At 43.3% G+C, this 13,559-nt stretch overlaps 1 protein-coding gene across 1 annotated transcript; it reads right to left on the bottom strand.

Annotated features, from left to right (window-relative positions):
• Positions 1 to 454: 454 nt before the first annotated feature.
• prss35 (serine protease 35) lies at positions 455 to 6,554 on the bottom strand. The gene is made up of 2 exons (XM_062987629.1): positions 6,310 to 6,554; positions 455 to 3,190 (listed from the first exon to the last, which is right to left on the bottom strand). Exon 2 carries the CDS (start codon positions 3,169 to 3,171, stop codon positions 1,951 to 1,953), a length of 1,221 nt encoding a protein of 406 aa, XP_062843699.1. The 5' UTR covers positions 3,172 to 3,190; positions 6,310 to 6,554; the 3' UTR covers positions 455 to 1,950.
• Between the last annotated feature and the right edge of the window lie 7,005 nt (positions 6,555 to 13,559).

Below are 13,559 nucleotides of genomic sequence, written 5' to 3' on the forward strand. Positions count from 1 at the left end.
TTTCCAGGAAATAGTTTAATACTCCTGTAATTGGGATTTCTGTGCCCCCTCGTCAGTGCTGGACTCGTTCCTGCTTAATCCTGCTGGACTGGGACCTGTTTACTAGATTGACATCCATTGGCACCACTGGTACAGCACATCTCTGTGGACATTTTACCAGAGAAGCGTGGAACGACCTGAGTGCACTCAGTAGGGACCCTCATTATAAACATTTGGGATTTTTCTTTAATATGTATTTTTTCCCGTATATAGCGGTCACCACCACAGCAGATCTGGTTCACAGACCAGACATGGCACAGGTTCCTGACACGACCCTCCTATTTCTATCCAGGCTTGGGACCAGCATTTAGAGCGCACTGACAAGTGCACCTCCTAATGACTAGGCTGTTTGCCCCATACCACCCCGCTTTCCCAAAACATCAACAAAATCAACAAAATAGGATTTACAGAAGACTTGTGTGTAAACGATATTTTATTTGGTCCATGAACAATTCAACACATTTTGGAAAAAATCAAGTAATTTGACTTAATTCTTCTGATTTACTCTCCATACCAACACCTGTACTGTAATTACAACCAGAATTTAAATAAAACTGTGATGAATTAATAAGAGAAGATTTTATAATTAGAGTTCTACAGTACTTTATTTAAACAGACTAAACACCAAACTGAAATCCCTTCATAATAAACGTAAAACATGAACTTAGCACCGAGCGTCGACGTGAGAACCTGCGCAGGAACCCTAACACAGGACCACAGTGAAGACGATTTAATGAAACTTACATCAAAACTGAGCAGGTTACACGAGCACCAGACTGATTCATGCCTTCAATTTCTTCTTCTAATAATATAATATAAAATATATAAAATAACTCAAACCTGAAAACGTGTCGCAGATCTTCTCTGAGAAAAAAACCTTTCTGAGTCGACTCACCAAAACGACCGAATCTGCAGCTCCAGCAAATACACACACAACAACGACCACATGCAAAAAACAGACAGAAGTAATAAAATACAGAACGAGCAAACAAACCACTTCATCCAAAAGTGTCCAGCAACAGCAACAAGAAATCTTAGAAACGTCCGACAGTCGTTTACTGAAATAAATGCAGGAATGAGTTTAAATGAACATCAGATTAAAAATAACATTAACAGAAGTGATTCATGTTGTCGGGACAAACGAGTCTCTTCAGGAAGCTTTACAGGAGCAATCAAAAGTAAGAATTATTTCTCAAACTAAACTCAATATTAATAATATTAATAATAATAATAACCTGCAGCCAGAGTGGATGTAAAGAATGGGGTGAAAAGGGTACACAGGGCAGAGGGTGAAATGAGTCGAACTGGAACTCTGTGAACATCAGCACAGGAAGGAAGTGCTGGTTAGAAATTCATTGGATCAGATCACAAGGGGTTATTGATCGCTTGATGCCATGTTGGACTGGTGTAACTCATCACTATTGGACTCCGGAGCATCCAAAACACATTCTCTGAAAAGATGAAGCACCCATAATGACTTCCAAGAGAGCACCGCGCTTCTAAATGTATCCTGCTGCTCTACTGTGAAGCATGGTGAAGGAGGAGCAATGGGTTCGCTTAGAGGGGTGTAGGGGGCAAGTAACAGGCATGCAGGGTAAAATGGTCGCTGTTTTATATATCCCGTATGTACAAAGTGTGAAAGTAGGATGTGTAGGGGGCAGATGATGCTGACCTGGAACCTTCCAAATATCTGTGGCTGTGTAAGTTTTGGGGCAGATATAAGGGGCAGAAGAGGAAAAAGATGGGGCAGTTGGTACATTTACATTACTGACCTATTCCAAATATACAAAGCTTAAAAGCAGAGTGCTAAGAGCACCGCGCATGTTGCACCCTTCCACATTTCCATCATTCCACCAGTACAAAGTGTAAAAGAAAGGTAGACCGGGGGCAGATGGGGTAGTTTAAAATCCCTCAGGTGTTTAGGCAAGCGTCGGAGTCTTGGTGCACCCAGTGGCAGATCTGTGCGTATTTAAGTGGAGTGATGCGCACCGCTACGTTATAATCCCGCTGCTCTCCGTCCACGTCCACCCACTGATGCCCCGTGAACACGCCGATGACTTTCCGCTTCCATTTCCGCTTCCCCGGCTCCTTCAGGCGCACGTACACGCCGGCACCGCTGGCTCCGGGTTGGGCGTCGCAGTGCTGGTACATCAGATCGCCGGACTCGTCCGAGACGGAGCAGAAGCGGTACACCAGGTTCCCCGGCCGGTCGTCGTCGAACCCTGAGAAGTGGATGCGTGACGCGGGGAGCTTTTTAATCGACTGGATGACGCCGAGCTCCATCGGCTGGGCCTTCTGCGCCTTCTTCAGCTCCAGGATGGCGTAATCGTAGTCCGCTTCCACGCTCTCCGAGGCGCCTTTAAACCAGCCTTTGGGGATCTGGGTCTTTTTGACACGTGTCCAGCGGAAGGACGGCTTTCCGGACGGTGCGCTCCGCCTGCTGCGGTTCTTCCGTCCTTTACCCTTCCTCTCTGGTTTCTTGGCTCCAGAGTCCATGTCCTGTTTATCCTCTTCCTTTTTGCCTTTTCCTCGTTTCCGTTTTCCTCCCTTTTTCCGGTCGCGCAGGATGCCCACGCTGAGTTTCTCCGCCCCTTTGATGTAATCCGTACCATCGTGGATGCAGTGTGCAGCGGTGAGCACGTGTTTTGGGGACACCAGCACCCCGGTGCACCCAGTGGAGATCTTCACCGTGGTGGAGAACGGATATTTCATGGAGTACTGCTTGTCGGAAATGGTGAAGCGCGTGTCCGGACCGTAGACCTCACGTTTGCGTCGGGATACGGACCGTACGCTCGTGTTCTCCGCCCCCGGTTTGTACTCCAGCAGCATGACGCTAGTGAGCGTACGCGTTCCGTTGTCGTACATGGTTTCGTAAGCGAGCGTCTCCTCCAGATCCTGTTCGCTCGGCTCTGGTAGCTCACGCTGACACTCGATGCCACACGTGCCGCGCAGCTCCACCTGCGGCTCGGCCGAAAATCTGGATCCGCTCAGACGTACGGTTCGTTTATCCTGCACCAGCGGCACCCTCCTCTGCTCCCAGGTGTACTCATCCTCACCTGCGCTCGCCAGGGCAGGAGGAAACAGGAACAGGAGCAACACGGGGAGCAGAAGGGTCAGGGGTACAGGTCCCATCTCAAAAACACCCCCACACCTGCAAACCAGACAGAGAAAACGGTTAGAGCTTCATGAAAACGACTCATATTCTCGTGATTTCTGCAACATCAGCCTCTAAGCCCATGCTGATGAGAACCTCGCTTGACTGTGGACAGTGTCATCCACATTTCAGTAGCTTCTAGTTCATAGCAGAACTGTTATAACAACTGGTCATGCAGATAAACCTTTGCTTAGCATTTGGTGACAAAATTTCCTGGTTTTGCTCAAGTGACCACTGTTCCATGGGCAATTTAATGGGTGCAGTCAAACAGTCCATTTCTCTTTGATTCACCATAAAACCTGATTAAACTCGTGAAGGTTTGTGCTCCAATCATTTACTCACAGAAATCAGTACAATCCCAAAACTGCTATGAAATGCACGGTCTTTAGATTGATTAATCAGAGATTAAGGGCCTTGCTCAGGGGCCCAATGGTGGAAGTGGTGCAGTTTGAACCAGTAACCTTCTATCAATAGTCAAATACCTTAACCACTGAGCCACCGCTGGCACCCTTTTCTGAATGTATCCCACTTTGAGCTTTATGTTTCCAGATTGCTATGGACTCACAGCAACCCTGACCAGAACAAAGAAATGAATGATGTAATTAAAAAAAAGAATAACCCATGTAGTTCTGCTTGTAGAGCTTTACTCAGCAATTATTAATAAATAAATAATAAATAAATAACTGCAGTTCCAGTTCTGGCCACCAGATGGAAGCAGAAATCAACACATTAATCTCAGGACACACAAACGGATCTGAATAGAATTTTTCCTCATTAAGAGTAAATTCATCCCTGATGTTATAGAAGATAGAATTCAATATTCCACCTTGTACTGCAGGACCTAGAGGAAGCCAAATTAGTGCCTGACCACCACAGTGGACGTTTACAAAAAAATAACCTACTAATGATAATAAAGAGTCCAAAGATGCACACGGTGGTAAACATGAGGTCAGATTTAAGAAACAATAAACATGAGTGTATTTGTAAATCATTTTGCATGAGCTTGTATATGCAGTGATGACTGGCGACCCAAACAGTAATTTGCCTGGTGTTGTCTGCAACGATGTGTATTTATATTTAGCATTCAGCTGTACATGTGTAATTACATACACAAGTTCTGATTTTGTTTGACTTTCAAAATAAGTAAAAATGTTCTGACAGGGAACAAACCTTTAAGTTTGAATGTACAATTACTGTGTATTTTAAAAACATAATGAAATGTCCGGTAACTTCTGTACATGCTGCATTATTTATGCTTTTACTTTTATACCAAATGTTAAATTACAGCTTTATTACATGAGTGTAATTATGAGACCACAGAGAAGAATTTAGCGTAGAGTTTATTATTGATCTGCTGTGACTTTGTAAGTATTTGGACAGTAGGATGCTGAGATGTTCTGCCCTGTGTTGTTTGGTCCTTGCAGTGAGATGAGATGCAACAACTGTAAAAACACCACTTATAAAGCAGAAATATGTTTTTCTGAATTGGTGGTAATAGTTTAGGGAAGGCCCCTTTCAGCTCCAACATGACCTGTGCACAAAGCAAAGTTCATCAAGACGTGTTTGATGAGGTCAGTGTAGAAGAACTCCAGTGGGCTGCACAGAGCCCTGACCAAAACTCTAGTTAATGTATTTGGGATGAATCGGAATATTGAGTGGAAGCCAGGCTTTTGCATCCAAATGCTTTTTTGACTGAATGGGCACAAATTCCCACAGACCACTGTAATAACCACTGTAATGCACACTGTGGATTGGATCTAGTCATACAAGTTTCCACACTGCATCCCAAGCCACAATTACCCAGTACTGCACACACACACACACACACACACACACACACACGGCCATTAGTCGGAGTGAACGAGGGGACAGGGTTCAAGTGCACTTTTCTTTTTCTTATTTTTCCATTAGATAGAAAAGCACCAGTTGAGATGTGAGTTATTTTTTTAGCTTGAACGTCCTTTAACCTGCACTGGAATCTGCAGGAGCGCGTCCAAAATGTCCATCCAGCTTATGTAGGTATGTGGGGTATGCCCTGTATACCCTGTGTTGTGGACCAGAGGACTAAATTCCAAAAAACATCCTTACTGTTCAGTGCACAGTGAATAACTGCTGTGTTGTACTGTATGTAGTGCTTATTCACTACCATGGGATTAGAACCTAAATCCTGCTGGAACCTTACCAGATACAGTATATTGGAAACTACACAGAGTGTAGACTGTTAGACTTACACTGTAAAAATGTGGACGCCTGACCATTCGATATTTAATACGATTCTCCTCCCATCATCATCACCACTTTTCTAATTTGCATCTGTAACAGCCTACAGTGCTCTGAAAATTCTGTTAGGAAAATAGAAATGTGTGCCAGTTCAGTGGGGTTGAGTTCAGAGCTCTGAGCAGGTCACTGAGGTTCCTCCACACCAGACCAGTCAAACCAAACCATGCCGTTATGTTCACTGTACACAGGAGCAGAGATAAAGGGTCTTCCCTAAACTGTTGAAAGGCTATAATTTAATTATTTCTGTACTGTGCACACAATCATTTCCTTCATGATAAATAAAAGTATCCATCTACCACGCCACAAGTTCTATTTTCTAATGTGCTGAATATAAAGCAAAAGTAAATATTTCATATATTTTATAAAAATTTTAGAAATTTGCATATTTTTGTTTATTTATTTTTTTAAATTGTTTAACAAACTATTTGAGATGAAACTTAATGCAAAAATAATCCAAATGCATCAAATCCTATCAAAATAAACAATTAAAAAACTAAGTGCACATTTAAAAACTTTTTTTGTATGGAAAAAAGTAATCACACCCCTCAGCCTCAGAGAAGCAAATCATTTCTACATCATCATCATCATCATCATCATCATAAAAATGATCCACCAGTGCAAACAGAGATGCACTATAAAACATAAAAACATTAAAAATATTTTGCAATGTGTTTGTATATTGTAAATAGATGAAAAGAACGTGTTTAATAAACAGCACTTCTATTCTCTGTTTCATTTAGAGTCAATCACTAAATAAGAGCAGTGTGACAGCACAGATCCTGGATCAGCTCCATCAGACAGAAAGTTTCCACTGCAGGAGAAGATCCTGATCCTACCTGTTAGATCATAGATCCTGCTGATCCTGCTGAATGTGCTGGATCTCCAAATCTGCTCCTCCACTCCTGCTGCTGCTGCTGCTGCTGCTTAATTCCTACCAGTAATCCCGGATTTATTCAGGTGAACTCACTTCATGATCAAAATCTGATGAAAAACATCCACACAGAGGGATCAGACCTGGATCAGACATGGATCAGACACTCTTCTGAGTGATGGGAGTGAGTTGGGACTGAGTTGGGACTGTTTGGGGTGCACTTGATGCCGGTGAATAGAAGGAGCGTCTTTTTAACCCAAACTCGGGTTGCCAGATTGAAGCCAAACCCTCAGTTTTATTATTCTAACATAAACACAAGTGTATGGAGAATAAAACATCATTCAAATTGTCACAACATGCACACACACACATAATATATAACATAACATTTACATTGTTTACATTGTAAGTTTATCTATAGAGCTTAACAAAAACAAAAACAAAAAAACTCTTGAATAATAATAAAAAAACTTACCAATCATGCAATCATTCACAATTTCACTCATTCATAGCTTTACTGTATGTAATAACTACATCATCTTGATCAGGGTTGTGGTGGGTAGCACACAGGGCAGGAATAAACACCCTGGACAGGGCAACGATTGCAGGGTGACACACACTTGTGCATTCAATTATGTACAGTAGGAAATCCACCTTCTGCATGTTGACATGTAAGAGGTGGGAAGAAGGTACCTATAAAAACCTATGCAGACATCAGGAGAACATACCAAACTCTGGACAGCAGCTGGAAAAAAAGGATTGTACTCATGCTCTACAGTAAAAAACACAAATACAAATAAAAGTGTTTCATAGATTTATTGCTAATTGGTAATAAACGATTAAATATTTATTTGGTACTAAAACTGAATTAATTTGATGAACCCTGTTTTGATTAGGTTTGTTTGGGCCCCTAAATAATGTAATTTTAAAAGCTCTGCGATCCAGATCTGTATAGAAAAGTAATAATCTGGCAACCCATCTTACAAGGCAAAACCACACCTCCGTGCTTCACATATTTATTTATTTATTTTTAGCAAAAAAGGCAAAAAAAATGAAAGACACAGACTTATTTTATCCAGTCCTGATTTCACCTGCAGTTTTATTAATGTTCTGATGATTTTATTCTTTATTGTTTTTACTTCACTTATTAATTATTTACTAATTATTCTCTTCATCTCATTAGTGAGTCACACTGAAACACAAGGCAGTGTTGGTGCTGCACAACTACAGGAACCTGGGATCAATCCTAGATTTTAATTACTGTTTGTGCTGAGTTTGGTATGTACTCCACATGTCTGCGAGTCTTTCCTTTACCTCCCAAAAGCATGTCAGTTGGTGGATTGGCTCTAATCTAACTTATCACCAGGACTGGAACTATAACTGGGTAATAGTGGACTCAGCAGGACCCTGAGCAGGTGAAAAATGACTTACTGAGGATAAATAAATAAACTTCATCTTACAAATCTGTTCTACACACCAGAGCCAGGAGTTCAGATCTGATTAATGACAGGAAAACTCGGTCCGGAACAGCAGGAGGACGGTGCAACCAAAACACAAACGACAAACACATGAGCGGCTCGGCGTGGGCGGCCGGTGAGACCTGCAGATGGACGACTGATTTCAGAAGGTGGCACCTCAACATTCAGCTTTGTAGTTCCTGACAATAGTGATGCACCCAGTGTTCCAGGCAGGGCTCAGACCCACTGCTGATCCCATGAGAATCTCACGTCTGCTCTCGACAGCTCTGAATCATTTATTAAATCGGGGTAAAGAAAACCTGACAGATTTTTATTCACACTAAATAAAAGTCCAGGCAGAGACGGAGGAACGCTTCACCACTAAACTCCTGAAGCTCTGAATAAATCTCACACCAGAAACCCCAGACGTTCTTTATTCTGGCGCTTTGACCCGCTCTTCATGCTTCTTAATGTGAATGGGTTCCAGTTCAACCACAGCGGAGCATAAAAGGCTTGGAAAGTGAAACACGCGGGGGGTCTTTCAGGCCTGGCGCGGTCTCACCACCAACGTTTTAGTATGGAACAGGGCAGACTCACCACGTCACGCCATCACTCACATCACCACATTTCATTTTCCACCACTTTTCCCTCCTAATTTAGTCATATCCCATTCCCAGATTGCATTTCATGCATTTCGGGCAGTTGTAGATAAGTGGGTAATGTACTGGACTAGTAATCAAAAGGTCATTGGTTCAAGCCCCACCATTACCAGGTTGCCACTGTTGGGCCCTTGAGCAAGGCCCTACTGCTGCAGACCTCCACTCCTGACCGAGGAGAGTCGTGGCTAACACACGCCCCCTCCGACACATGTGCAGCACCGACCGCTTCTTTTCCCCTGCACCAGGCGGGTTCACATGGAGATCCGTATCGCGCACGGACAGTCACTCACCGTCAATCAGCCAGCAGGGGTCGTGATTGCAGCAGTTATTAGAAATCCCTATGGCCCTCCCACCCTCAGACACAGCCAATCATGGCTGTGTAGGCGCCTGGCAGGTCGGTAGCACAGCTGAGATTCAAACTCGCGAGCTGGAGGTGTCAGCACTGGTGGGTTAGCATGTTTTAATAATCGTTATTATGAGGAAACTACAGAGAAGCTCTGATACATACAAATAAAACCATAAACTGTAAACACCTCCCCGCACAGTAATGATCATTTTTACATCAGATTATTTACTGTAAATTCTACAATTCAGCCAGAAATTTCATTCTAATTTAATATTAAAAAATAAAAACAGAGACGACGGAGAGTCAGACTGACGTGATCCTGTATGAGCATGTTTAAGTGTGTTAAGTGGGTGTAAATGAATGAGTGTGTGTGTGTTTGTGGTTGTGGGGTGTTTAGGACACAGAGAGGGTTTTGTATAACGTTCGGACCCTAACAGGAAGTCATCCCTTTACGTTTAGGGTGTGTGTGTGTGTGAGGGGTGTGTTTACTTTGGCACAAACACCCCACTGTTCTGTGGAGGTGAGGGGGTGCTGGTGATACTGGTGCTGTTGGTATTTAGAGTGTGTTCATTTCTGCCGTCCGCTCGACTCCTGACCTTTAAATGGAAGTGACAAGTCCTGCAGTGTGTGGAGTTTAAGGTTCGAGGAGTTCGAGCGTACGTGCTAGTTCACCTTTAAGCCTGTTGAGGTTGGTAGGTGGTGCGCTGCTGCAGCAGTCCAGGTTCAGTCAAACAAAAATATCAGTTGAACTTCAGATTTTCAGCGTTAGCAGACAGGTCGCTGGTTTGCTGTGGGTTTATTGGGGGAGGAAAACTTAAACGTGGCCTCGATCACTGTTTTCCTCTCCGTCAGCGAACTGGTGTGTTTTATAGAGGATACAGTAAACCAGTAAAGTGTTGATGAAAGGCGCTCAGGGTGTTCATGCTGCCAGCCGTTCACTAAAATTAATGATACGAGGAGCTTCACTGGCACAAACGCCAAACCCAAACACCCAGGCCTTGTACAGATGATTTTAAGGAAATCAGACGCTTCCAGTGTTCCATATAAATTAACAGCATGAAGTTTTATATTCTAATGAGAGGAACAAACTTCACTGAGAACCAAACACTTTGTTAGTCAACTGTGGCTCCAGGGGAGGATGGAGGGACCCAGAGCCTATTCTGGTCAGGGTCACAGTGGGTCTAATTCATTGCGCAAGAGACAAGAAACACACCAGACAGGTTGCCAGTCCATCACAAACACACTAAGGGTAATTTGTAGTAGCTCCAGTTCTCCAGACTGAATGTCTTTGGACTGTGGGAGGAAACCGGAGCACCCGGAGGAAACACACACAGACACGAGAAGAACATGCAAACTCCACACAGAAAGGATCCTGGACACCCAGCCAGGGAATCGAACCCAGGCCGCATTTCAGTAGTTGAATACAGACATTGAGTACTGGTAAAGCCAAACATTTTAGATTCATACATCACTAAATATATAAATATATCTAAGTGCTGAGTGTTTACAGTCTGGAACTGTTCCGATGGTGAGGAATTACTAATATAAACCATCGCTTCATTATTACCCACCATAAAAACCCTGTGAGCTGCACTGAAACGCGACTGCACCACAGCCGAATCAATATCTGATTAGTTACTCGCTCTGTAATCCAACAGAATCTGGATAAAGTAAATTCTGACTCTAAATTTCCATCCTTTTAGAGGAACCACACCCGAAATCATGTACGTGTCACCGCACTGTTTATCACAGTGATCCTCGACGCATTTCCTACAGGGCGTGTCCGGCTGAAGGGCTCAGAACATCACCGGGCTCGTCCAGTTCACCAAAACAACACAAACACCTACAGTGAAGTTAAACCCCGGGATTCAGAGCTCAGAGCGCAGAAGGAAAACAGGACGAGTTCGTTCCTGTAAGTCAAACACAAGGTTCTACACATCAACACCAGCAGCTTTAGTATAAACCAGACGCCCTAATTGAATGCTTGCAATTTTGTATGTGATGTAGACCATCATAAGTACCAAACCAACAATACACACAACAAATTCAGCGTCTGGAAACCATCCTGAGAGTTAAAACCACCTGCCCTGCTGGAGCCCGACGTCCTGCAGTCCTGGTGTCCACCAAACTGTCTCAGAGGAAACAAACGTCCCACACTGACTGTAAACACAGAGGAGCTTATGGAGGAGTGATGGAGGAGTGTTCGACAGCTTTACCTTCACCTGTGGGCATCAGGAAAATACATTAATAAATAAAAACAGGATCCTGATGTTCTAAACATCTGGAGTTCAGTGTGGGGGCTGTTGAGGTGATTCATGGATCAAATGTGTCTCACATCAAAATTATCTGGACTGTTTATTTATTACACACAGTTTAATAATCTGGGTGGAGCAGAATCAGAACACAGATATTCAGGATATCAAATGTGTGTAGGTGTGTGTGTGTATGTGTTTACCAGGTGCAGGTCCTGACCGTGTGTGTGTGTGCATGTGTGTGTGTGTATGTATTTACCAGGTGCAGGTCCTGACCATGTGTGTGTATGTTTGTGCTTGTGTGTGTATCTGTATGTATTTACAAGGTGCAGGTCCTGAATGTGTGTGTGTGTGTGTATGTGTGAGTGTGTGATTGTGTGAGTGTGTATGTGTGTGTATTTCCATGTGTTCAGCAGGTGTAGGTCCTGACTGTGTGTGTGTGTTTACCAGGTGCAGGTCCTGACCGTGTGTAGGTGTGATTGTGTTTACCAGGTGCAGGTCCTGACCATGGGTGTGTGTGTATTTACTACATCCCTGTGTGTGTGTGTGTACACCAAGTGCAAGTCCTGACTGTGTGTGTGTGTTCTAATCGTCTATAATCAGACTCATTCCTGCGTGTCTGACTCTCTGTGCCTCTCGCTCCGATTCTAACAGTGAGAAGAATCAGACTGGACGCTGGTACCACAGATCTCAGGTCAGTCTGACGTCCATCTAACTGAGTCTGGGCTTCTGGAACATTACTGATTACAGACTGACGGGTCAAAATAACACAACACACCCGTCCTGGATAGCAAACTCAGCTCCTCTACACACACTAAATCAGTGAGATCAAATCAATAGGCAACAGTTTGGGGAAGGCTGTTTCATTATCCATCATGACTGTAAAGACCCATAAAGAGATGATTAGAAGATCTGGGTGTGTAGGTCCTGACCTCGACTCCAGTAAACACTTTTAGGATGAAAGAGTTCCTCACGAGGTTCTGGTTCCTCTGAAGAGACCCACACATTATTAGGAAACGATTCCCCTCACTGGTGCGTCCCACACTCATCATACTGGGTTTGTGCTTTTAGGAAACTGGGAGACGAGCCAGAACTTTCTTCTCTGGAATTGTAAGCAAAACCAGTCAACATCCAGCACCACAAACCAGTCACGATAATCCTGCAGAGCTCAGCTGTTCCTCCTACAGTTCCTAATTCCACAACCCACAACAACCCACACGGCCTGTGTTCCATCATTCAACAGTGTGTGTTTTCAACAGGCTTCTGGAATAGTACCGTGCTCAGGTGTCCATATAATTATGGACACGTAGTGCACTAATATTTGGATGTATTAAAACGTTTGAGAAGCTCCGTCTGTAGTTCTGATGAGATGTGGAATAAATTCATGTTGAGCAGCTGTATAAACAGAACCAGACATTCTACAGACTGAAGTTCATGGTTGTGTAATTAATCTCAGACTGAGCAACTTTTCCTCTTATTTCATTCATATTGCACAAGCGAGTGTGAATAAACTTCCCAAAAAGTGTTGTTCACACCCCCCCAACACCCCCTCCCCGCCCCCCTACAGCAGTGCCAGAAGCAGAAGTGAGTGTGAACCGAAACCTCCGGTGGTGTGAGAAACAAATCGCCCTCCAGATCAACTAATAAACAGGAGATGTAGCCTAGCGGTTAAGGTGCTGAACTAGTAATCAGAAGGTCACTTATCCAGAGTGACTTACAGAAGTGCTTCCATAGTAAACATTTCATTTCTTAAGTTTTAGTAAACAACAGTGGAAGAACACGAATCTGCTGAAACCTGTAAGAACCAAAGTTATTTTTTTATTTTTTTATTTTTTTTTGGAAATGTAAAAATAATAAGTAAGTACAAGTCAGCTTAAGTGTTTAGTAAAAAGGTGATGAAGGTTTTTTTTATCGTTTTTTAAAGACAGTGAGAGACTCAGATGTTCGGACAGACAGAGGAAGTTCGTTCCACCACTTGGGTGCTAGAACAGAGAAGAGCCTTGATGCTCGTCTTCCTTTAGTCCTGGGTCGCGGCTCAAGTAGAGCGAGACTGGTGGCTCGGAGGTTGCATGGTACAGAGCGGGGTTTGATTAGAACACGAAGGTAGCTTGGGGCTGCTCCATTTTTGACTTTGTAGGCGAGACCCTTAACCCTCAATTGCTTAGACAGTATACCATCACATGTATATGTCACAGTATACTGTACTGTAAGTCGCTTTAGATGAAAGTGTCTGCTAAATACCGAAAATGTAAATAAACAATCAGGTTTGATTTCTGCAGCTCTGTAGAATGAAAATCTCATTCAAGCAACAACTTAAAGGTTCTACAGGAACACTTATGCAGCAGTCTGAGAAACAACACAATTTAAATACTGGAAAAATACTAGTGAAGCCTTTTCTAAAGCTCTGGGACTCCACCCAACCACAGTAAGAGCCATTATCTTTAAACAGAGCAAACCTAAAACAGTGGTGAATGCTTTAGGACTCCACTAAACCACAGTAA

This window comes from Trichomycterus rosablanca, chromosome 25, assembly GCF_030014385.1.
Source record: "Trichomycterus rosablanca isolate fTriRos1 chromosome 25, fTriRos1.hap1, whole genome shotgun sequence".
NCBI classification, from domain to species: domain Eukaryota; kingdom Metazoa; phylum Chordata; class Actinopteri; order Siluriformes; family Trichomycteridae; genus Trichomycterus; species Trichomycterus rosablanca.